This window comes from Calypte anna, chromosome 2 (assembly GCF_003957555.1).
Source record: "Calypte anna isolate BGI_N300 chromosome 2, bCalAnn1_v1.p, whole genome shotgun sequence".
NCBI classification, from domain to species: domain Eukaryota; kingdom Metazoa; phylum Chordata; class Aves; order Apodiformes; family Trochilidae; genus Calypte; species Calypte anna.
The window spans coordinates 18,686,578-18,713,857 of record NC_044245.1 but is presented as its reverse complement, the minus strand read 5'-3'; the positions used below and the strand labels follow the sequence as shown (position 1 = coordinate 18,713,857).

The window sequence follows — 27,280 nt, the reverse complement described above, 5'->3', positions numbered from 1 at the left end:
TACTGCACAGGCTCTTCCATTTCACATCTGTCTTCAAGTATAAGACAATAATTTTAATCAATAGTCATTGGAATAACTTCCTTGAATACAAAGATTATCTGAAAATAAGTATATACAGCAAATCTTCCTTTGTCAAATTAGATTCTCTCTTTAAATCATAGAGAACATACCATTAAAAGGAAAACAACTTCTGCTTCTAATACAGATAATATCTATCTTACACAAAGGGTGACATAAATTTTCATGTTTGTATATTTCTTTAAAAATAATTATTTTAAAAGTGTGTTTAAAATACATTAGTACTTTGAGTGCTAAACCGAAGTATAATTATCAGAACAGTCCAGTAGAATAAGAATTCAGAGTGACAAACTGTTTGAAGGAAAAAAGAATAATGAATGCAGACATTGCATTCCCTTGGGTCAGAATTAATATTAACTACCTTCTGGTTTTTTGCTAAATATACTTGACATACTAAACAGCATTGAAGAGTATTTTCCAACCACTACGTAATTTTGTTGAATCAAAAGCCAGGATATGGTTGCGTTTTCTTCTTCTGCATTGTTGTTTAGTTACAGTGTCAAAAAACCCAAAACACAGAGCTACATGTTTTATCACTATTATAATTAATAAAACCAAACTGCAATGTGTTACAAAAAGGTACAACAGAATTTCTGTTGTAGAACAGTAGTGGAGATGGAAACATTTCACAGCGCTGTGATTTTTAATTATGCTGTTTGCCAATTCTAACTAATGACAGCATCTTGTCTTCTAATGTACTTACTGAAATACAACTTTGACTTCCTAGAAACATCATCAACCCATCTTCTAAAACATATCAAGCATAAACTGACACCACAATTTGAAGTTTAGGAGCAATGACATTCCTCTGTGACACAGTGATCCTTTTTCTTCATCCAGAAAAAGGAAATCTTCATATTAAAGGATCAAATAACTTCCTGAACAACAGGATCCTCTTTGGTTCATCAGTAAAACTGAACCAGGGATGAAATTTGAAGTAATTGGTTTTACCGTTGACCTGAAAATTGGTGTGTGTCCTTTTAAATAGTTCTTAAGAAATATTATCATGAAAAATCATGTGACAGGATCATGACAGCTCTACCAAAAAGAAACCAACCTAACCCTCTTCTTTACCTACTGGCAAAATGTCTTACCACAATTGCAGCGGTCAAATACCAAGATTCATAACTTCATCTGCATCTACACTCTGGCAGCACACATCAACCCATCTACACATTTTTACCACATTTCTTGATACCGAAAAGTGGAACACTGGTAAAGGAGACAGATGAAGGACTTAAGACACAGACTTGGCTGCAGTATTCAATCTGCTCTATGTAGCAAGAATGAGAGTGTTATGACAAACGTGTTTTAAACAATTTGTTTAGCTACTCGAAACTGTTTATTAAATATCTGCTCCCAATATATCTTAATAACAGACTACAAACACATCAAAACAATTTAAAAGAACATGATGGGAAGCAGACACTGGGTTATACAGAAAATGCTCTTCAGGACAGGACACCTCACAGTATGACTGGAGAAGGAATTGCCCCTCTGACTGAAACAGTGTGCATTAGAAGTTAATGGAAAAGGGAATGTCAGTGACTGTTGGAAAATCAGTCAAAAGTAGAGTTCAAGAACTTTCTTTTGCAAAGAGAAAGAAGCTTTGACTGGAAGGAACAACCCTGCCAAATCTAGAGCAATTTCTTGGTTTGCTGTATCTGCTCTATGCAAGTTATTTGTTTCCAGTTCCTCTCAACAACAGGAAATGGAGATTTAATGAAGCAGTATGAAGTTGGCAGGCCACAGGTCACTCACCCTTTTCTAAACAAAAAGAGCATGAAGAAAAAAAAAAAGGCTGTGGTTGTTTCAGAAACCACATCTCACACAAACACACCATTGAAGTAATTGTTATCTGAGTGACCCAGCTGAATACAGCATCTCTTGTCAGTAGTGTCCAGGCATTATTTTTAACTTATTCCCTACTGCAAGAGGTATCACCCTGCAGTTTTCTAACATGGCTTATGACTGGGAGGTACTCTAACAGGAAACAAAGAGGACTGAAAATAGAAGGGTAGGAACCAAAAGAAAGAAAAGGCAGGCAAAGAGGTGAAACAGAAATGTTCTGCTTGCGAGTGGGGGAAGAAGTAAAAAGAATGCCATTATTTCCTAGTTTTCCTCCAACTTAAGAAAAAGCAAGAGCTTTATTTCAGAACACTGTTCACAACTGCAACATTACTAACCTTTAAAATCTGCATGCATCACCAGTTTAGATGCTTTGAAAGCAAACTTACCTGAAAATCTTGATCATCAATTCCAAACCTCTCTCTTAGATTACGGAAAACCATTGGACAATATTCCTTAAATTTGAAATGACTTGGCATGTTTTCTCTGAAAGGAAAGAAAACCAAATCAACTTCATTCACCTGCATTTGCACTAAGTAACTCTAGGGTATTCTGTCTCCAAGCAGAAGATAAGAAGATTCACAATCTCCCTTCTAATAAGCACTTTCCTTTATTCAATGAGATTTCATCTCACTGTGTTCTTTTCTTTTTATTCACAATCTTAATAAGTTTATACACATTTGGTGGTTTTTTTTTTTGTCTCTAAACAAGCTAAAACAAAACTGGATGAAATAAATACAAACTATGTTTTGATAACTTTGGAACACGGACTCAAAAGCAGGAAAGAATGTTTTCCCATTGCCCTAAAATTACTTCAAAGGTGAAATTCTAGACTGGATTATATAAGCATCTACCATCTGTGACACCAAAACGTGCTGACAGTGCCAAGGCTTCTAGAAAAGTGGATGCATTCAGTACTGGACTAATTTTGATGCCTTAGTGTTAAATTCAGACTTTTAAGTGAGAGAAGTTATTTTGACTTTTGCCACAGATCAGAAGACCCAAAGTAGCAGAATTCTTCCTTTTTCCAAATCTAGCCTTGAACAAAATGGAGGTTATACACAGAATGGCATTAATAGTTTTGCATGCCTGTACATACTGGTTGTGGAGCACTTTATTTTTAGGAGATGTAGATATTACATGAAATGATCTCAATACTTCTGGAGTTTCTACAAGATTAGTATAATTTCCCATTAAGGACTATAAGATCCTGAACATTATTAATCTTTGATATATGCTTCAAATTCTGTTTTTCAATGAGAAATTTCAAATTCAAATATTTTTTAATATAAAGTACACTCAAATTAATTTATGTTTTCGAAAATAGCCCCAAAAGTGCTTGCATCAGCAATAAACAACTGCACCAAGAAAGGATGGCCTTTCAATGTGTAAGGTACTCATAAGGCAATAATAAACTATGAGGAGGAAAAACCACTACCCAGCAGCCCCTGCTGTTGCTTTTCAGAACAGCACAGATGGTTATGTTTATTGCAGGATTAACTTAATCATGAAAACTTCAGTCCCATCAACTGAAAAATCACAGAGTTTGTAGTACTTCATAAAAATCTCACTGCCACTATCCACTGCTACAAAGAATTGTTACTTGTACTTACTTGTTGAAAAGGTGATTGTCCACCTTTATCTTTGAGTACGCTTTGAAATCATCTGGCATCAACATAACAGGGATTTGAACATGGCTCAGTTCATTGATCTAGAAAAAACAGAATATATTTAGGTGCTGATGTCTTTGCAAAGATGCTGCATGTGTCCTAATTACAAAAATACTATTCAGTCTACTGTTACTTGTGTAAACCTGGGAGTGAACAAAATAAAAGAAGAATGCAAAAGCAGATTTACTCTTTCCAGATAAAATACAATCAGAAAACAGATGCTTTGGAAAAGAAGAAACAGCATTCCATATTTATATTAGTTGCAGGAAAAAAAGTGCTTCAAAGCACACCTGGAGTGTACTTTTTATGGATGGTCAATGAGGATGCCAGCAAAATGGTCTTTAATCTTAATACGTTGTTCTTTTTATGTCAACTTGAGCTATGCTTTCCAAAGGTAAGTCAAATTCTGTATTTCAAACTCCTTACCTTTGTATCTTATGGGACAATGTAACATGTCTGTGTCCTGAACCATTTCTAAACATAACATGAAATTTTGCCTACATGTGAATGCTCACACTTTGGGCTCACTAAGCAGAGGCTTGTTTCTTCCAACAGTGAAGACTTCCGCCAATTTTTTGCAAGTCACAGCAACAGCACTCAAGGACTTTTTTGACGTTCAATTTGTACCAAACTACTTAAATAGCTAAGTTTTTGCTTAGAAATAGATGCAGAAGTTCTAAGGTTGTCCTTATTTTGTTATGTTAAAAGGACCGTCTGTTCTTTCAAGCTTTGAAACAAATATTGTCAGTCTTCTCAAGATAGGATTTTTCACGCATATTTTAAATCCACTTCTGGCCACATCCTTAAGACAAAACGTACATAATTTTACCTAGTTTCTAGGCATTTTTTCATTACTGCATATATTAATTTAGCCTTACCTCAGTAATTTTTAACTAAGACATGATAAACAGACAGAACTGTGAGCTTGCAAAAGTGCTTTCAGCCCCTGAACAAGATACCCATTACAACAACAGTCACCAAATACCCGTGACATACATTTTACTTATGTTCTTACAGTGCCCTACACCCTGGTCACGCATCTCGATTTACCTGGTCAAATATTTTTGCTCACATGGAGCCCATTTTGCTCCAGCAGTTTTCTACAGGATGTAGGGGGAAAATCCACTCTATATGAATACAAATGCACACCAGGAGTAGATACAGCAACATAGGGATGCTCCTCTGCTCTTAGCACTGCTTATCCAAGACTGTTTTCCAACTAGGAAGCTGTTAGTTGCCTATAAATGCCACCCTGCTTAAGAGAATTTTGCAGAAACCTTCACTAAAGCAGCTATAGGTTATAACTATTGGAGGAAATAAATGCACTCATTCCAAGTATAAGATTTTGCAGAATTGAAGATAAACAAAGAAAACAGTGAGGAGGCCTTATAGCCCTTGAGCAGAGGAAAGCAACCAACTCAAGCAGGCAGGCCAGGCAGCCTCATCACTTTTCAGTACTTTCAAGTCCCAGTAACATCCCACGTCTCATTTTTATTATTCAGATCCCTGCAGCCCGCGAGAACTGATGAAATCTGTTGAATTTACTTTACAGAATGCATCTTCAGAAAGAGGGATGGCAGTTACAGAGCAGAGAGAAGGAAGGAAACAGATGTTTGAGATGGGATGAGCGTGCTCTGCTCCTTGGAGTTGCAGGGAGAAGGCTCTTTCCTCCTTCCAAAGGAAGAGAAAGAAGAAACTCCAGTAAATTTTTGAAAACACAGCTGTACAAACCTAATAAATCAAGCTGACACCTCATTAAATACACCAAAAAAATAACAAAACATTGATCGAAAATCACTGTATCTAAGGTATGTGCTGCTAATATTGCTGTACATCAATCTCACCCTGAAACCACAGGGCAGGTTCATGAGTCTGCAGAACTAGTGTAGCTGTTGTACAAAGATTATCTTCCATTGAATATTGAATGCTGAACTAATGATCTTCAAAATTCCCAACTACAACATGCAAGTTTCCATGAAAATTTGGATTTTAGATTATCAAAACCACATTGATCTGATTGTCACACACAGTCACTTCCTAATTTATGGATGTAAAGTTTCCCTACAGACCTACACCTACAGAATTGCTTTCATGCTGTGAATATTCAAATTCGTGCTGTAACTGCACACTTCTAATTGTGCCTGTAGGGCTTACAAATGTCACTTGTGCAGCAGAATAACACAGCCAACGTGCTCGTATTTGCATACTTTAGAGAATCTTTTATTCTAAACAAAAATTCAAAAATAATTCTCCCAGGAAGTTCCCTACAAGGTGTGAATGTACACACAGACACATGCACATTGCCCCATCAAATCAGGCAAAGAAATAAGGTTTAGAGATGGTTTGTTTTGTTCTTTTGGAAAGCGAAAGGGGGAGATGATTTTTGGGGAGGGCAGATGTGGTTTTGTGGTTCATTCAAGTATGAGCAATTTCTCTAATATTTTAAAGGAATTCCTCTCTATCAGGAGAAGGAAAAAAAAAAAGCAGGTGATGAACACAGTAGAAATGACCTTTGGTATAGCACACCAGCTGAGTAATGGCATGTCCCAGCAGCACAGGCCATTAATTAAGTCAAACCTTTCAAGTGTAAGGTCTGGTTCTTTGTGCAATAGTACATTTTTTGTATAGATTTGATGAAGCCAGATTGGAAAGTGCACACAAGGCAGAAAAGAATATCCATGTCATTAGATCTCGGTGGAAACTAGAACCACATTGCAGGGGGAAGGGAGAAGAAACAATATCCAAAACTCCCCCACAAAGAGATCTTGAAAAGCTGAAAGAAAAGGGAAAGGTCAGAGGAATCAATTCTCTGCTTTGCTTTTACTGGGTTAAGAAACAGTGAAAGACACTAAATATGAAACACAGACATTTTGAGCCTTCCAACTCATCTCAGATGAAGATTTTGCCTCCTTTTGTCTGTGTTTGAAAATTAAGCATGACACAAAATTTTAAGTAAGATACATACAATAGCTTTGCCAATTATTGTGTGCAAGTCTGTGTGTTGCCTGTTAAATACAGCTAGATCATTAGCTAATGAAATGTGACTGTGAGGATGGAAGTTCAGTATTCCTGATTACAACAGAAACTGTTACAATAGCTGTAACAATTACCCAAGAAATAAGTAATATCCATTTTCCTCTAAGGAGTGTTTCTAAATGTAACAAAACCATAAGCAGCAAATAATTTCCCACAAGAGACAGTCATGATGCAATAAATGAAGCAGAAAGAGCTCGCTGGATAGAGGACTGACTTGTTGCTGAGGTCTCAGGATCAAACATTCCTTTAATTACAAGTACTTCTAAGAGAACCCAGATTTAGATTATCTCTACAATAAATGCTTGTGCATCATACTGAGACAAAAAGTTTTTAGTCCTGCAGCTCACATCCTTTAGCTACTCTGATTTCTTGTTGCCAATACGAAGTTTTGCTGCTATTTTGTCTTGCTATTGGAAACAGGCAGTGCTTACAGTATCTCTGAGGAATTTAAATCCCATCTAATAGCCTCAGAGAATGGATTATTTTAAATATGAATAAGATTTTAGTTGCACAGTAACCATGCATATTGTGTATAAATATATCATGTCTATTAATAACATCCATAAACTCACACACACAAGATATTAATAAGTGACCGAGAAACCTCCCTTTAAGCAATTTATTCACATATCTTCTGTGATACTGGTATAAAACCAGGTGGTTTTGTGAGATGGAGACACTCCCCATGACTTGCAAGCTTTAAGGAAGAGCAATTTTAAACACCTTAGACTGGCATTGCCCCTTTAAACACAGGGTACAAAAAATTGTGGCTGAAGGGATCTGCTCAGAGCTGTGGCTCGGCCCTGGCAGGTGGGAGGGGGCTGAAGTGAACAGAGGCTTTCAAGCAAAAACCCACTGATTGCAACTCATTTTGCTCCTGCAGGTTTAGGATTGAATTCCCACTGTCAGGAAAACAGAGGTTGTAATTAAACTGCAAATAAGGGAATAATAAAGGCCTACTGGACATTGAATAAATAGTAAGACTCAGCTGGTAATGATTCTGAAATTAGCACACAGAAAGGTGTTCCCACAAAGCCATCTTACATTGGTGACATTTCAAATAAGCTTCTCTAATTTATATGATTTGAAATCAAGCAATGAATATATCATAAATTGTTAGGCATTATTAATGGCTCTTATTTAATTCAGATACATTCACCCTAAACATCACATTACTAGGGCAATGCATAATTAAACATTAGTTTTCATTCTGTCAGAACATAAGGAGCAATAAATTGCTTGTATGCAAAGCAGACAATGAGATATTTAAGCAGCATATAATAAAGGCAATTTACAGCATATATTGCATGTTTAGCTAGAGGAGCCAGAACAATGATACTGTTCTCCAACAGATACAAGCTGATGCCTATCACTATGATACTACAGCAAGAAACCTGTGTAACACATTACAGCTGCTATCGATTTAAAAGAAACCAAAACCACATAACCCACCACCAAAAATCTCCCATTAAAATGGAAGCAGCCAGGTAGACCAATGTCAAAAATTTAATCACAAGCCTATCAAAAATGACATGCAGACTACCTAGCACTGCCTAGTGGGTCATTTTGAAGCTCTCTTCCTATATAAAGCCTTCATTCTGATTGTGGTTTCTTGTATTTAGTATCTCAGCTTTAAAGAGCTACTGTTATCTTTTAATTTACCATATCAGCCAGCCAGACTTGCTGGCTGAACCTATGGAGGGATGAGGTGCTTTCACACTGAAAAGCTTGACAAAATGTCTCAGTTGCAGTTATGGCTCTTAGCAGTTCCACACAGGAACATCCCTGCTCTTCCTGATGCTGGATGGGGCTGAAGCTGTGGAAGAGCTTCTTTCCTTTCAACTCTTTTTATCTCCCAACTCTCTGAACTGAAAGCCAGTGAACAGCAGTCTGTTGAGACAAACAAGCCACAACTGGTTTGTTACTCTGAGAGAGTCAAGTGCTCTTTTCACAAACTTGCGTATTTTTAAACACAGATTTTGGAAGAAGTGGGACTCCAGACTTTGGAAGAAAGAAATTATTGAGGTCTAAAAATATAATTGAACTTTTAACACTGCTTGCAGTTCTAAGACTTTCATGTTCATGGTTTACTTTCTGCAGTTTCTTCCTTGGCAAAGATACCTGCACAGAGCTGTGAAGAGAAAAAAATAATCGGGCAGTACTTTTTGTTCAGACACACAGCCACCATTTTGATATAGCCACAGGACTGCCTCAAAAGCACGATTTATTCACTTACTGGTAGGTTAGTGCTTAGAAAAGCAGATCTATTTGCTTCTAATGGATTGCTGTTACAAAATAAGGCTGGAAAATAAGAATACCACAGACAAAAACTGTTAGGGGTATAAAATTTCACATTTAGGAGACTATTGTTTTTCATTCTTCCAGCACCTTCTTGATAACTGAACACCCTGCAGGTCTTAGCAAACTGAGCATTTTCCTGATTACAAGAGAACAGTCATCTAGGAGATAAGGTTACTTAATCTTATTCTATCGTCCTGTAAAAAGCCACTTCCAAAGCTATTCCTGTTTTGCAAGGAGTAAAGTACAAGGGACCGGGTAGTGACAGGCAGAGCTACAGGCAGAGCTACAGGCAGAGCTACAGGCAGAGCTACAGGCAGGCATTTACACCCTCTCCTTCCCAGATGTGGAACCTGCCACAGAATCACTACTGGGACAGTAAACGCCTTGAGTTGAAGCATAAACTGAAAGCGAAGTGATTATTTTACAACTCTTTGAAATCTACCTTGAAGGGTCTGGAAAGGGTGGGTGAGGTCAGCAGCTAATCAGTTTTGTGGAAGACATTTGCCTGTTACGGGGCAAAGGCATCATTTGATAAATGTCATTCGACAGTTTAAATTACACTCAAAGCCATTCTTGCAAGAGAAATAAAAGGTTAAGCTGAGTTCTGCTGTAGAGAAATAAATCAGTTCAGAAAAATAGTCCTTAATTTGCTTTAAACGAGGTTTTCATCGTTTCAATCACACAAAAATTAATCTCTTCTCCCCACCCCTAAAAGTACAAGGTAAAAAAATCTTCTCAGACTTTTTTTATTAACCACACAATGTGCTAGGAGTTTAAATGGCATAGTAGACTTCTCCTATAGAAGTAATTTCTGGTTACCTTTTCAGAAACAAGGCCTAAAATTAAAGCAATTATATGACTAAGAAAAACACTGGGTGAAATATTTCCTCTGAGCCTTTGGCATCATTTTAGTTTAGGGAATATGGAGAGAAAAAAACCCAAACTAACATAAAAGTCCACGTAGCTGCCAAAGTAATAGGTATTGAAGTTTCACATGTCTCAAAACATCTACCAGTAATTACTAAAGCAGCTTCATGTTTTTCCAGTATGGGTGATAATGGTCATCAGATTGTTGGTCTTCAATGAAATTTGATCATCTAATGCTAGAAAAGTAGGCCAAATGGAACCAAATGCTTTTCAAATGGCCCCAGTGCAGAAAGACACTTCCCAAATTACTAAGCACAGAGTATCTGAAATACTTTATACAAATATTAAGTATACTGCATAGATTTAGAAATTGAGAGGAACACATCAAATACAGACTATTTACAACTTATTTACTTTAAAAAAGTAGCAAGACTTTCCTGAAATCTTATGTTTTGACTTGGAAAAAAAAAGAAAGCAAAAAAATTTCACAGCAAACCCCAGATGTTTCACGAAACTTTTTAGTTGCTGTTTTCAAGAGCAGAATGATATTTTTGGGGAAGGAAGGTCTGCAGCACATGCACCCACATGGAGAACAGGATATTATGACATACCCAAGAAAGTTCTGAACAGGATATTGTGACATACTGAATACAGTCCCAGAACAGTGGAAAAAAATGCTTTTGAAGAGCATCCATTTCTTGGTGCTTATCTTAAATTTGAAATATTAGGGCCTAAAACATGATTTTATAGCTTGTTTATCACTCCAATTCTGAGAGTTTGGAGTGACAGTTTCTTAAAGGAACTACAACAAATGCATCAAACTCACATTGCCTTTACAAATGTTTTGATGAAGGTTTTTAAGTCTTTTGAGTCACTTGGATATTTACACAGTCTAGAAAATCCATAACATGTGTTATACAGTGTCAGACAGCATGAAGACACATTTCTATAGGTTTGGTTAAACTTCCTGTGAATCTGCTTACACCTTTCAGCAAGTGCAAAAATTAACACTTCATAATGTGCCAAATAATCAAAGACCAAATATAAATTAAGCAGCTCATGTCTGTCATGATAATCTCCCATTCTTCCCAAAGGCTAGGACAAATGCAATGGAGTGTGCAGAGATACTACTGCCCATTAACAAAATGAAAAAGAGAGTAATAGAAATGTGACTTATTTGTAGTGGTGATTTTTGACCTGCAAAACAACTTGAGTAGCAAATGGAATACAAAAATAAAGTGCAATCTCTGTCAAAAGGAAACTCTAAGGAAACGAAAGTCCTTTACATTTGGATGAGTTATGATGCACACAATACAGATGAGCTCATCCTTCTTGGCTAATGTAATGGTCCTGTAAAACATGACAAGCTACTAGCTAGTGAAGTTGTCATAAAATTGACATAAGAATATTTTATTTTTTGAGCAGAACTATCTCAAGTCTTTTTAAACTTCAATTTGCATACTGGTAAGTTAATGTGCTTTAATGCAATCTTTCACAGCAATAAGGTACCTTCAGTTATTGTCTGAAATATTGATTTAAAATACACATACTTGTCACAAGGTCTGACAGCAATCAGGTCTGTGTTTTTCTAATTGAATAACAACACGCTCAGCTGGCAACAGATGAACTTTAGTTTACTCGGCTTTGTCCTGAAAGCTTCAAAAGAGAATATCTAAAAAGAACAAGATGCTAGTACCCACCAACTATTTATTTACAAAAGACTGAAACATTTAACAAAAAAAAGTTCAATATACAAAGTAATACACAACTCACAGATAAATGCTGTGATAATTTTCTAAATTATCAATTGAGGATTCTGGAAGAGAAGTTCAACAAGCAGTAACAAAATGAAAAGAAATTACACCTATATTCCATGAATCGTGTTACTCAGATCTGGAAAACAACCAAACTGATCAATCAATCAACCATCCAAAAAGAAGACTTAAAGGAGCATGTTATATAATGCTTATCTCTCATAACAGCTCTTAAGATCATATTTTACAAGTAAAATTTTTCTGAACAGGAAAAATGAGCCAATGCAGTTGAACAGATACAGAGAGACTGTAGCCTTACCTTAATGCTGTAACAGCAAAATAAAATTCAACAGAAAAAGAAGCATCAATTAAAGGCATCAGATGGGCTTCAGAATAATTTAAAAAACTTAGAAAAACCGAACATTTCGGTTATTTTTATACTGGCGTATGTAATGTAATGTATTTCACATTATTATTATTTAGGAGAAGGAAGACCAACTTCTAAATTGTCGTTTTGGGAACATACTTTAATGTAGTGCCACACATACCAACTTTACAAGTAGGTCATTATTCAGAAAACTGCTGACTTGTGAAAAGATGACAATAAAACATGATACTTTCTGGCTATTTCTGACTATGGATTAGGTGAAGGCTGAAGCTGTGAGGCAAATTTTCTGTAAGCAATACCATTTGCATTATATAAATCTAATTTTTTAAGTTTATTAGCTGAATGGTAGAGACCCCAGAAATACACAAAGGTCATACTACAAGAATTTAACTGCTCTGTAAAGCAGTACAGCAGTTGTTTCTTCGTTCTCCTCTATATTTACAGAGGAATCTGATAGCACAACATATAGAACGTGCTCCCAGCACATGTTAGCCTTCATCTAAACCAGCATTTCTATTTTATTTTTTTTTTAGTTTACAAGAGAACTCATAATTTTGTGCAGCACTGTGTTGAGTTTCCTTGGTTTAGAAATATTCCTTTATTTATCGCCCCAATGCATCTTGGTTGCACTGTGTTCATGTTGCATTTATCACAAAATTTTCCCCTTTTAAGTTGTGCAATGCCTGAGGCCAAACTCAGATCTGTAATCACCTGAGAGGGTAACCAGTTTTCCAGATTTTATCATTATGGCATCCAGACATATATTTTTCTTGCTACAGCTGAACCTCTTTACCGGCTGTGTTTATAAAGATCCTGTCAGAGCAAAAGCAGAAATGGTTCATGGTCAGGACAGCATGACAGTTCCTGGCAGGAGATGTGAAAGGCCTTAAGGCCCAAAGAAACCAAAAAGAGCCTGAGAAGGATGGGAATATCAGAACAGCTGTTTGGGACTGATTTTTAGCACTTTCCTGTCCATGTCGTCTGTGGTTGTACAGGCAGAAACTCTTGCTTGTTCTCTCAAACAGAGTTTCTAGATATGCATTACTCTCTCCTTCTGACAGACATAAGAAATACACGTTCATTCATATACACACACACATATTCTGCAGCTTCTTGCTACTGGTGTCATGAGTTTGCATGCCAGTTATTCAAAATAAATCTTGATTTATTTTGGTAGTAAGAGTTTATACAAAATTGTATGGTTTTATCATTACACATGGGATAATAACTGCCCAGATAGAACAATTGCAACCTTCGTTTTGTGACAGCATTTAAATTACTGCCTGGTATTTCATATCCCCAGAAAGCCTCCATGTCCTCAGAGAAGAAGAGGGGTGCAAGCAAAGGGCAGCCGAGCTGCCAGCAGCTCTTCGACTCTCAAGTCTCATCACCCTCTTAGTCCAATTAAATTGGGATTTTAAATGATTATACAACTCAAGGTAAACAACTTTTTTTTTTAGCCATTGATGTGAAATGAAAGATATTAAGTTAAAAGCAATGTAATAAAATTGCATGACCTTTTTCCTCAGTGTACAGGTCAGACTTTTGTTACAGGAGGATTTCACGAGCTTAGGGGGACAACAGGATATGCTCAATAGGCAAGATGACATAAATCCTTTCTATTTATATTTGTCATAGTCCATAAAAATAATAAGCAACCCTCGTGGTTTTAGTGTTGTTAATCTGAATGCACACCTGTATCATGGTGCCTCTCTGGAGGCAGAGCAAACAGAAATTACCAAACTTTGTCATTCAGTAAACACACTGACAAAAAACCCATCACTTTTACCATAGAGATAAAAAAAATTCTGTAGTAGTTTCTACTATACTATCCACGGTAACATTGTTCCAAATCCAGTCAAAAAACATTTTCCCATTATTAGGTGAGTGATACCAGTATTTGATCAGCTGCCACTCATTTCCTTTTCTGGACTCCAGAATCACATTTCCAGGACTCAGAGAGCAGAACCAGCCCACAGAAACTCTCTCATAACTGACATTTGACTCAGGTTATGTATTACTGATGAATAGTATGAGAATGAAAATCTAGCTTTTTGATTACTTCCATACTTGAAAATCGAAATCAAATACATTTAACAGACTTAACGTATCCCTTAAGCAAGAATTTCATAGGCAGGTAATACATATTTTACATGCACATACACATATAAATAAATTAATGGAAAAAGCCCTGAGCTACCAACATGCATTTTCAACCATTAGTGCTAATCATTCTCCAGTGCAAATTAAAAGAGTTCTGAATAATGAGTGAGCACACCAATGGGTTTCTGAAGATCTAAAGCCAGTTCCTATAAAACCAAGTAATATTTTTGGAAGCAGAGGCACATGCAGGCTGCCTGGGCAGTACAAGGGGCAGTTAACTGGAGCTGCAGCTGCTTTGCATCACGGCACCAGCACAGGCGATCTGGAATGTGCACCCTCCTGCCCTCCACATTCCTCAGTGCTCACATACTCCTTTTTCCACTTTCAGCCTCACTAAGAAATATTTTCGGAGGAACAGCAGTGGAAAGGAAGCGCTGCCCTTAGTTTTAATTTTAATATAAACCTAAAGAACTGAAAGAAGATCCTTTTTAAAAAAAAAAAATAAGAAAAAACAAAAGAAAAAGAAATTCACAGGGAAGCTACCCCCATTTTTCTCGAGGAACACAAGACCAAGCTGCCATCTTTGTAACATGCATCATAAAATGAGAAATAATAGTAACATGCACTAATGACTGAATTTCCTGAACACAAGACAGACACTAATTTCTACTGTTCAGTAAGTTTTTCAGTGGCAGAAAGGTGGAATGGCTCAAGGATAAGGTGGTGATCATCCAAGCCATGAGGAGTTAGAATGAAGTACACAAGCAGCAATTTAAGGAATGTGCTTGTTATTTTTCTGCCATAAGGAAAGACCCAGAAACTAGGAAGGATTGAGATTTTTTTTTGTTGTATTTGATTTCCCCCCTCCAATTATTTATGGAAGCATTTTTGATTTTATACAACTTTTGACTGAAAATCACAATAAATACAAGTTTTTTTCAGGAAATCTAGAAGAGACACCTCTATATAGTTACAAGAAAGGACTCAAGAGGCAAATGGGTTCAGTGAGCCCACGGGTGTTGCAGAAAACACACTCTTGCAGAAGCAGCACTTACTGAACCATTATTTTTCCTCTCCTGTCTTACATGGATGTGTGGACAGTAGTGTGATGAACCCACCTTAAATCCCAACCCAAACCTGTTAAAAATAATTTTTTTTATTTTTATCATTTTGCCAGTCCCCCTCTCTTCAAGGCAGAAAGAGAGCAAAGGCAGCAGGGAAATGCTTCTTTCTTCAATTCCTTAGTTTAAAAAGTTCAGACTACTACATGGTTTGGAGCTAAAAACCTTTAAGTTGGAAGTGCTGCCAGAGGTCTTAGATTTGGTTATTACCAGATGGATAAAGATTAATCTGAACCTTTGTTTTTGAAATCGAAGTTGTAACTTTAATACCTTGTAAAATACATCAGTGAGAAATAACAGTAATTTGCACTAAAGACTGAACTTCCTGCACACAAAACAATTTTAACATTTATTTTTGCTGCTAAAAAACCCCCAATATCAGTTTGCTGAACTGCAAAATCAGCTTTGGGTATCTAAGTTGTTTTTCAGGTGCAGGCAGAATATTTTCTTGATTCATGCTCATTCAGCTAACAAAGTTGAACAGACAGGTCATTCAGAGTTGAGAAACCAATTGGGAGTCAAAAAAGCAAAATTACTTGTTTTCCTTTTCTGGTCTCCTAATTAAAAAATGTTATGGAAGATGAGATCGAGTTTTGAAATCTTAAGGCATGTTCATAAGTTGAACTAATTATAGTCTTCAGATAATACTTCCTTTGTTTTAAAAAAAAATATTACTAAGTCAAGTATAAAAATTGATTTGATTAAGTTATTTTCCACTTTGTGGATCCAGGATATTTAAGATTGTTTTATTTAACTTGGGAAACAGAATGCTGGCTTAGTGCATTGCTTTGCAATTCATCAGACAGAGCTTGACATAAGTTATTCAAAAAAAGGTCTCTTCGTTAAAAAACAAACTCTTGCCTGCCAGCCCACTTAAAGATCTTCAGAGGAGACAGGCAGAGTACCTTCCTACTTAGAAAGACAGTACTTACTTCATTAAATACAAATTCAAAACAGAATTAAAATAAATGATATATTAATAAAAATCAGTTGCTTCATTTAAATTTAAACTTCTGCTTTAAAATTCCCTACAGTCTTCTGCCTCAGTTCTACAGGCTCACTTAGGGAGAGCCTTGTTTGACATGTTCTTGTTTCAGGCCAACTTTTGGAATCTCAGTGGAAGAGATTTTCCTTACTCCCAAATAAAATAGAATTTTATCTGTTCACAGCAAGAATACACACAACTACTAAGAAGTACTTAAGAAAACTAAATGCTTGCCTAAAAACTTCCATGACTAAGCCTCAGAAAGACTGAAAAAATATACAACACTGGAAAGAACAGCAACAAGTTTTCTCTTTAAATCTTAAAATATTGCAGTTCTCTAATCCATCTGTATAACAGGTTTTCAGTATTTACACATTTTTCCAAGGTAAATTTAGTCTCAATATAAAAGGAAACTCATGCTAAATTTGCATTATTTATCAAATACAAAGCTGAGGTATCCTATCCAGATATGAGAAAAAACCACAACAGTGACTCTATGTATAAAAAGAAACACATAGGACTAGGTTTGTAGAACTTCAAAGTTTGAAGTAATTAATAAATTCTTTAGTGCACTCTATCTCTGCCTGGGCTTATACCTGTGGTTACATAGCTGATCATCAACAAGCTCTTTATCAGTCAGCAAACTTCACGTCACAAACTCCAAAATTTGAATTCAAACAGCAGTAAACTAAAAAGCTCTGCTGGACTGTCAGTTTGAAACATCTTTCCAATGCTCATCTCCATTTTTCTTCCTTAGGCTGAAGACTTCTTTGCAGGCTTCAAACAGAGGAAGGCTGCCAGCACCCTAATGGTGTCTTCTCGTCTCCAGGCTTTCTGTATTGCCTCCCTCCCACTTCTCCTGTCTAGTAATAGATAAGCCCAAAAAACAAGACAGATCAACTAGTGCCAGTTCTCAGGACAGCTGCACTTGGCACAGCAAGAGGAATATGTTGTTTTTCTAGGGTCACATTCCAAGGGAGTTAAAAAAAAAAGGGGGGGGGGGAAAAAACCTAAAAAGAACTGGTTTAGACCATAATGTGTAAACTTAATGGGATAAAAATGAGTCCTACGGCCCTGGCTCGTTCAAGTGACCTCAAATACTATCACAGATACCATCAAAGAAAACAACTACATAAATACACATTCTAAAATAGCATGCCAGTCCTGCCAGTGCTAAAAATAGCCTCATATTAATCTCCGTTAAAACACTGAATGATGGATAAACAGATGCTGTTGTACTGCAACCACTCTAACCATAGCAGTGAAAGCACCTACCAAACCCAGGACTGACTTAGAAGCAAGAATTAATATTTTGCTCCATGTCTGTACACCACCTAGGAGAGAAAAAGTCCTGCCCTTCCTCCAAGACAAGGGCCTCAGAGCATCACCTGCAGTATAGATGCCATGGCATTAGCTTTGGAGGGAACAATGTAAAGGGAACACAAAGAAATGAGACAACTTATCTCCCCCATCAGAAGGAAAGGTATTGTTTCTCAGGAAATCATTAATGAAATCAAACATGTAAAGGAGAACTGAGTATGACTAGTTCAGATGAAAACCATAAGGAAAGCAGCCAAATTTCCTCAACAGTAAGGTAGAAACAAGGACTATTACCACCCAGAAAGACACTTCTGAGGTTTTAGTACACATGAAAATTATATATACAGAATGCTGTATTGTCATAGTATTTCATTTTGGTTAATCACGTGGAAATTATTAGTTTCATCCAGCTTGTAATGGAGTTAGTGCTCTGCAATTGAGAAGTGTCACCAGTAAAACACAATGTAGGTATAATTTATACCAGCAAAAAATTGCAGTTTTGCCACTGTAGCTTACTTCACCTCATATGAGGTGGAGACGCTGGTTCAAACTGTTTTGAAAGCAGTATGGTTTAAAGCAAACTGCAAACACATAATGGCTCCAGCCTACCAGCGATGCGTGTCAGCAACCAGCTGCCACAAGAAGTATGGATAGTGCACCCGTGTCTGCAGCACTCAACTTTCCACGGATTTTTGGGTGCCCTTGTTAGAGCATTTCTGGTCTGTTTTTCAGGAGTGCCCAACAAAAACAGCTTCCGCTGACTTTTGTTCAGTTTGGGAAAGTCATACTCCTAAGCCCCAGCTAGGTGATGTTTCTGACTGAGGTCTGAAATAGGAGACAAACCTTACCAATGCAGATTTATTTTAGTCAGAGTTTTCAGACTGAAGTAGCGTTAGTTGCTGTTAAGGACTCTTTCTTATGAAAACTCTGTCAGTTACAGTCACAATAAAAATCCACAACAGATACTATGCAAATACTTCTGTTAATATGTTAGCATTAAATGGTAAATTCACTGTTGACTAGTGGTACTTTGTTAGCCAATAATCATGTTTCCTGTAAAATATACAGGTCTTACAGCCCACGACACAAACCAGGAGAAACATTAATTTTAGAAAGTATGAATTTTTATATTTAAAGAATTTCTTGATAGAGCAAATGTTAGAAGAGTTATAATTATCTTAAAACCATAGTTGTACCATTTCTCTTTCAGTATCTCTAACCCACCAACTGTCACCAGCAGCAAGGCTTTTTGTTGTTTTCAAAAAAAAAAAAAAAAAAAAAAAAAGAACAATTTGCTAAAACTAACATTGCTCAGACAATCTCTCTTTCAGCTCCTGAGACCATCTCAGCACACCAGACATTTGAACTCTGGTTTAATGAGTGGTCTGGAGGAAGCGAAAAGCCCAGACCACAAGAAGGACTTAATGCTCCACTCAGAGAAAGAGAAGCATTTGCAGGAAAATTATTGAAATGCTTAACAGCATCTCTAGATAGCTGTCTTTAACAGCATCTATCCCATCTTTATACAATTGGTCATTTTAATTTTTGTTGTGGTAGATTCTTTGAAAGGAGAGTGCTTAAAGGGAAAATGTTTCTGAGTTTACAAAATACTGTATTTATTGTTTTATAGAACCTAGGGAAATTAAGTGTAACTTATCAATTAAACATCTACTTCAATTTAAAACTATATTGAAAATGTTTGGTTTAATAAAGAGGGAAACAACATCAGAAACATTAAGTAAATTGTTTCAACAAAGAAATTTATATAACTTGCTTTTACATCACCACAAGTTACAGATTGCCTTCTTTCCTTGCACTACTAATGTACCTGAACAACCGACTGAATTTGGCAACCAAATGCTTTTGGATGGTATGCTCAAGTACCCTACTTACATTATGCCTCCCAGCAGGCACCAGAAGCAAATCTGGTGTTCCTTCTCTGAGGTGAGGACACTTCCAAAACACTTGCATGTTTTTACTGCAGAAGAAACATCCCATGCCCAGGACAACCCAGAGACTATTCACTAGCAGCTACTTACCTTTCAGACTTGCTGCTGCTTCAGTTGCTGCCAACAGTTCCCATTCACAAGCACAAATAAAACCCAAGATCTCACCTGCTGGAGACTGTTACCAGCTCGCAGTTGCACCCTGACCAAGAAGCACCTAAAGTGTTCATACTGAGTTGTTGTCAGCCTCTTCACCTCCTCTCTTCTTACTGCCCTCTAAGCAAAATCAGCTTTTAGTAACTCCCAGTTTTCAGGAAATACAGCAAACACCTAAGTCACTGCTCACTCTCTTCACTTCCCTTCCTCCATCTTTCATCAGCAAACTTTGGATTCCCTAGGCAGATACTGCACCAACTGCAGGATTTAACTTGAGGCTGCTTTAAGGCAACTGTTAAAGTTCTAAATAGTTTTTGCAACTATTACTGAAGCATTAGAGCAGCAACACATGCACAAAGCAGAATCCAACTGAGTATGAGCTCAGGCACAAGGCTCAGCTACACATACTATGATGGAGATCTAGTCAATAATAAACTGAGTCCAGACTGATCTTGATAGGGTCAAGTGTTTAAAACAAGCCATAGGATACGCCTTTAAAGCATCTCTGTATTAATTCCAAGTGGATATGAGAGCAACTATTTTGGCTCTAGACATCTGCTACTGTAGAGGCAGGGTGGATTTTATTTATCATTCCTTCACAACTTACTGGAAACTATTATGTAGTATTAACAATTTTTGGAATCTGAGAATAAAGATTGTTGACTCTAAAGCAAAATACATTTTACCACACAGAGAATATAAATACAGATACTCAGATGAGCAAATGGCAAAGAGCAGATGCAAAAGTGTGTGAAGAGAAAACCCTCTCAGTGCTGTATAGTCACACAAAAGCAGGCAGGCAGTAAGTAGCTGCTCTTTTCGCAGGAATTAAAACTGTTCAACTACTTTGAACTGGAAGTACTGGAAGTACTGCTCGATGCTCGATGCAGGGTGAGAAGGCTGAAGAGAAGGAAGCAAGAGGAAAAATACAAAGCCACAGTTTTGGTTTCAAAACTTATTTTGATGTGACTTCTATACACAAGAATGTATCTGTCAACACATTTTGACATGAAATATGCAGCGTTGTTGACAGAAAATATTTTCCTGGCCTTAAATTTAAATCTGAATTATCAGTCATTTTTACTGTAACTAGCTGGAGATTTGTTCTATTTTTACATCAGTGGATTATGTTTCCTGATAATTTTTTTCATGTTTTAAAATTGTATTTTACAACCAGACACAGATTGCTACCCACTTTTAAATAAAAGGCCATATAGGAAAAAAAAATAGCTATTAGCCAAAATAATGCTAGACTGGAAATACTAACTAGAAAACACACTTACACCACAGAAAGTATTTATTAATTTTTGAAGTTTTAACCATGCCAGAAGACTGTCCACCTCACGTGGAGTGAGTCTGATTCTTTGATTAGTATATAATTATAAACACCCTTAATTTCTATATGCAATCTTTTATATTTTGTGCACTAATCCACACCTACCTTCACTTAATTTTAGAAAGGCTCCCAAATATTTTAAATATAAAATCCTGTGTGTACTCTTTAACCTACAATTACATCAAGTTTGATTTAGTGAGATTTTTCTGTTCATTAGTTAGGAAATCTGAGTTACAAAAAATGAAAAGTGCTGCCATGGAAGGAGAAGCCATGCTTTTCCTATCTGTCACTGTCTGGATTAAAATATTTATTTGTAGCAGGAGCATTTCCCATGAGAAATGGTTAATGAACTGAAGGAGTGCAGCCATACCCTTAGGAAGGATTTGACAGGGTTTAGATCAATTCCTACAAAAAGCAACATGCACATATCTTAAAGCACAGAGGCAAAAACCTACTGCCACATTTTTGAGGAACAATTTAGCAACACAGTGATGAACAACAACCTGGAAAGCAGGCTTGTGCCAAAAATAACCAGTTTTCTTCTTCCAGAAAAATCAAAACATGTTCAGCTTCCAGAAGCAGAAATCTTTATTAACAGAAACGGAAGTATGCAACAATGATAAAGTCGTAAAGATAGTTTCCAAGTGAAATGTAAATAATTAACTGATTACAGCCTGGATTTGCTCCTTGACAAGACCAGAGCAATCCCAGGAGGAAGTTCTGCTCACAACGTAGTCACTCACATTCCAGTCTTACAGCTCCAGTAAAGATCTCTGTCTTTAAGCAAAGCAGGATTTGAGTCCAAACACTGATTTCCTTCTCCCACTCCATCCCAAAATATACTCTGTAGGAAGCCTTGGACTGGGTGTGACATATAAAGTATTTGTGAACACCATCAGGATGAACAAAAAAATACTATGAAAAGTGTGTGCAAAAGTCTACAGCCAGAAGATTCCTCACAGACTTTTTGGCATTCAAGAACGGGCCCTTATCTATATGGTGTCTTTTCTACATGCACATCAGGGTCTCTTAAAAAATAATCTTAGTTTTCTGCTGAATCACCAGTAACCAAGGAAAGCAAAATGTACTAAACTACTGTGACAGCAGGGTTTTTTTGTGGGTAACCTTCCCCTCTCTCTGAAATGCCACAAAACATTGCATGCAAGATAAAACAAGCCAGAGCCTTTAAAACAGAAAGAAAAGAACAAAGAAATGTTTTATCTCATGCGGGGGAAAAGGCACTGGTTTTTGCACCACAGAATTAACGCCAATGTCAATACTGAGTTGCAAGACAAACTAATTAATACTGTATGAAACACAGGACAGATACTTTAAAGAGATGACATTTCAAATAAAGGTGCCTTTGACTGAAGCTGCTCAGGCCTGCAGCAGTGCTGAAGACATCCTTAGTGCTTCCAAACTCGACGTAATTGAACCCATGAGTGTCTCAACCCAAAGGTAGCAGACTGGTGTCTCTGGATACCAGTGAGGATGCACACTCATATTAGAAGCTTCTGCTGATGTTCACAGCCTTGACAATGCTTTCAGTCCAGAGGCTGTGGATCAAAAATATCTCCAGTGATGTCTATGGAGCTGCCTTACAAAGCCACTGCAATAAAAAGGGTGAATCAGACTGTCAGTGTTTGTCTTCCTTACATCCAACAGATTAAGGCCTAGGATGCAGCATTCATACTACAGTAACTTAATAGAAATTCCCATGAACACAAACAGGTTAACAGGAAGAAAAGCCAAGAACTGTAGAAAGAAACTAAATGAAGGCAAGAGAAACTCAGCAATAGGAAGAAAGAGTGCCAAAAACCCCCCAGGCAAAATCTAAGGTATTAGCGTGATGCTCAACCTAAACCATCTATTTTTGGAGTTAAAATTTATCATCTGTCCATCTTCGTAGTTGTGCATGTTTTTAAATAAATAAATGAAGAGAAGACACTTACCTGGCCTTTCATAGACAGTGATCTGGAAAGCAAATGAAAGGAGACAGACCAATAATACAGGTAAAACAGCAGCTCTGTATTGTAAGGAAAGCACTTAAAATTGAATAGAAAAGAGCATTTTATTCTTGTTCCAATCTTTTCTAACCCAAATCTTATTATTGCAAGGAAGCGCTAAGTCAGCTGCCTTCTCAATTACATTTAACTGTTTTCTATAAGCTGAACAACCAAAATCCTAATGGCTCAGTATGAAGAAACAACAAAGGGTGCTCAAAGTGGCCTTTCATTTCTTCTGTGAAAAGCCCTTTCCATACACGTCGTTTGTGGCACCTAGTATCAAGGCAATTTTTTGGTCCTGTGCTGACTAATTTGAGAAGCTGCAAAGAGCTGCAGTGCATCCCCCTTCTGTGCCTCTCTCCTTCCTCCCCATCTCCCTGCATCCACTGCCCAGAAGGTGCTTTGCTCTGTGGTTTTTCCTTCTTCTTTCAGCGATTTACCAGGCTGAAATGCTTTGCCACTGCATCCCATTGTCACTGAAGCCAGCAGAGAGAGTGGGACAGGGACACACATAGCATGACTGCAGGCAGCAAAGTAGGCAGAATATTATACTGTGGTACAGTACTTCATTCTGAACAGTCTGCAGTAATTTCGGGGTGAGCCTGTATCAATACTTTTTAATTAATTTATTGTTGCTGCCAAGTCATCAACTGGATCTAACCAAAAAGTACCTTGCCTCAAGTTGAAGGGGACCTCCTCAGCACACTGATGGATAGGACTGTGACAGACCACAGTTGCAAATAGGCAAATGACACAGCACATGCCTCATAATTTTCTGAAACTCCAGAAGCTTGCCAAGATGTATTTCTATGTTTTGAAACACTGAATTCACAGAACTAATTATTTTCATACTATCCTGACAGTTTCATTTGGAAAAGAATGCTAACAATAGGTTCTAGTATATGATTATTCTGGGATATCTCTGGTTAGCCAGGAAATACAGCTTTTCCTCAACTTAGAAACCCCCCAAAACCAAATATTTGCACCAAATCACTCCATAACCTGCTTAATAGGGCATTTAGCGCTCAGTGTGACTATATTAATTTTTTTAAGCTCGTCAGATAAGCTATGTTAATTTCAAATGAGGTAAAATAAAAATCTTTATGAACCACCACATTTTCAGGTTGCTATTAAGATCATGTAGTAACCCTGATTATACTAACTTCAGTAGAACCATAATGCATGATTAGTACAAGGAAAATCACATTTTGTGATCAGTGTCTGATAGACAGTTTGGAAAATAAAAGAAATTAAGTAGTCCCACGAAAAATCCTATATTTAGTTATAGCACTAATCTTCCTGAAAGTTTAAAAATGCCCTTAAAAGTACATCCTCAATTTAGAAATGTAAAAAGCATTAAAAGCTCCCCAGCTGGATCAGCTCCTATAAATCAGTCCAAACCAGCTCCTTGGTAAGTATAAAAGCCCAAGTTTTCCAGGTTTACTCCAGCAGTACTTGGGGAGCAAATTGCAGAGCAATGCAAGTAACTTCAGCTTTATCAGACCTGAAATTTTACTTAAATCTAGACAGCTTCAGTAGGAGCTCACACGGGCATACATTTAATGAGCCCACACATGCACAGCATGAGCCCCACCCAAGCCACAAAAACCCATCCCAGGAGCTATAAATCTTACACTTCTAGAAAGCACAGCAGTGTGGATTGCTCCTGTGGTTACAGTACCAGCAGCAGCCACGGATCAGTCCCAGTCACTAAGGTGCTGCCAACCCAACTGCAGGTGCAGCAGGGTCCATAACTGTACTATAAATCCCTAGCCAAGCAAGGTGAACTTTTAGGGCTGGATGCTGTTTTCCACTCCTGGGGTAATCTCAAAGAATTAGGATGAAAATAGAGTCTGCCTTCAACTATTGATATTTTTTTATTTTAGCACACTAAAAACAACAGCAAAAACCCCACACCACACAAGAAGTTGACACTACTAAATAGTTTTGTTCTCACAACAAACAATTTATCACTGCTTACAGACACCAGACACAGTGGACTTCTCTAACAAGTAATTTTATTGTTAATTCAGTCTTTCTCTGTCTTTTCAATAGGGTTTTGTATACCAGGGATACCTCATTTTTTGGTGATAAGTGAAAAATATAGATTGAATTAAGGACCAACATTTCATCTGCTGTTGTGCAAGCCTATAAGAGCATATTGGCACAATCTCTGCCAACTCCTGACTTCTATGCATCCCTACTCCGGGTTTCAAGAACTACAGGGTGCTGCAGCAAATCATCTGCAATGACTGAATTAAAGGTTTAAAGACCTTTTCTTAAAAAGAACAAATGCCAGATCCCAAAGATTTCAATGTAACAAAGATAAGTATAAAAATATGAATAATAAAATCACACCAGGATACATTCTTTCTATGTCCTTGCCTGCAGAGGGAGATTAGAGCAGATAGAAACTTTAGAGAGAAAGATAATCGTAAAATCATTTTGGCTGGAAAAGAACTTTAAGACCATAAAGTCCGACCATTAACCTAGCACAGCTAAGTCCACCACTTAGCCATGTCCCTAAGCACCACATCTACATGTCTTTTAAATATGTCCAGGGCATGGCAACAGAAGGGGCTTGGTATTTCTTAGGAAGGTGACTGTGCCTGTGTAGGATTTTCTCATTGACACTACTGAATTAGCTATTTTTGTTAATGTTTTGTTGATATTAAAATTTTTTTTTTTTACTATATCAGAAATTTAGGATGGAGAGTATAAATTCAGTCCATTCCCAGCATAAGCAAGGACTGCAAATTGACCTATTTGGTGGGCTTTTTCTTGTATGAATACTATTTGATTAAGTAAAGTCTGGGCAGCAAGCTTCTCATCTGGCAACAACTCTTTCTTTTCTCTCCTGGAGGGGCAGTCTGGGAGGGGGGGATGTGATGTGCCTGCCCCTTGCACAAATCTGAAATTTTCAACTTCATTCCCATGCACACTGCCATAACAGAATCCATTCCTGTTGAAGAAACCTGTGCTGTTTACTACAGAAACAGATTCTCTTCAAGGACAACATCCACTCTCCAGGCAAGCAATAACTGGTGTTCCATTCCACCTCCATTAGACTTCAAGTCTCTATAAGCTATTAAACTTGCAATTTCGTATTCCTTATGTTTCCAAGTTTCCACAGAAATCCATGAACAAATCAGTTTCTAAAAGACAATTAACTTACTGAGTAAAGGTTGTGCTACAGCCAGCTCACTATTGTTTCCTCTGTGGCCTCAATATTTAGGGTTTAAAATTAGATTTCAATGGAAATTATTGTCCGTTTGAACTCTTTCATGGAAAGCTTCAATTGCCTCCTTACACAAGGATGTTTTTTTCTTTGTAGCTGGATCTGTACTAGCCATTCCCATCTCGGGAGGAACATGGTGTCATTAACTGTCACACACAGCACTGAGGCCATGTAAACAGAGCCAGGCTTGCCCAGTTTCGGCTCTTTTTTCCATCAGAACAAAAGCAACTGTAGAATCTAGACTAATTTACATGTTAAAATATTTAAGTGCTGCTTTGTAAAGTAGATTTCTTCTGATTCTCCTGTCACCGAAGGACATTTTTCTAAGCATTCAACACTTGCAAAAAGCACTTTAAAAAGTAGGCACAATAAAAGTTGTTATAGCTGTTATTTATGATCCATTTAAAACTCTCACAATGTTATTTAAATTTAAATTGTCCAGTATAAAAAGAATGTGAAGATCAACTTCCTTTTAATGCATGCACTATGAATGATCAATATCAAAATTAGATTAAAATGCTTTAAGGGTAACCATACAGAACTGTAGTCCTCCACTCCAAGGCGGCAAATTCCAGTGTAAAGTGATTATAATCCTAAATAGAACCACAGTGCAGTCTGACCCTTTTCTACTTACAGGAAAAAAAAACCCCACCAATCCAAACTTTGAGTCAGATGCTATAACAAAAGCTACCTTGCAGGGACAAGAATTTTGTAGTAAGAATCAGCTGCAAAAATAAAAGAGAATATGATATTAACATTATGATGTAAAATTTCTGTTCAGAAACACCTGGTCAAGGAGCAGAGCCAAAACAACTTAAACCTTCTGGTTTTAGGTTCTAATGTATCTGGATTAAAATGTGAAGCTTATAGGAATTTAAGATATTAACCCCCCCCCACCACTAACCAGTCCACACCAGTTCCTTCCCCCCAAAAAGTGAACTTGGCTTTGTACAGCAGCAGTGACCTGACCTGAACTGGAGTGGTTAGCTGCAGCTCCAGCTGTTCCTATATGCCAAACATCTGGACTGAATAACTGCTGCATGAGCATGAATTCTCTTTCACGAGGCAGCAATTCTTGAGCCTGTTGCAGGCAGCGTGATAAACCACCTATGTGGTCTTTCATACTT

At 37.2% G+C, this 27,280-nt stretch overlaps 1 protein-coding gene across 2 annotated transcripts in view; it reads right to left on the bottom strand.

Annotated features, from left to right (window-relative positions):
• PIP4K2A (phosphatidylinositol-5-phosphate 4-kinase type 2 alpha) overlaps window positions 1-27,280 on the bottom strand; it is a 105,646-nt gene that overhangs the window by 44,062 nt on the left and 34,304 nt on the right. For both annotated transcript variants that reach the window (XM_030446011.1, XM_030446012.1), the window contains exons 2-3: window positions 3,540-3,637; window positions 2,316-2,412 (exon numbers count right to left, since the gene is read on the bottom strand). In XM_030446011.1, coding sequence (XP_030301871.1) covers window positions 2,316-2,412; window positions 3,540-3,637 — 195 coding nt within the window. The remainder of the gene's footprint in view (window positions 1-2,315; window positions 2,413-3,539; window positions 3,638-27,280) is intronic.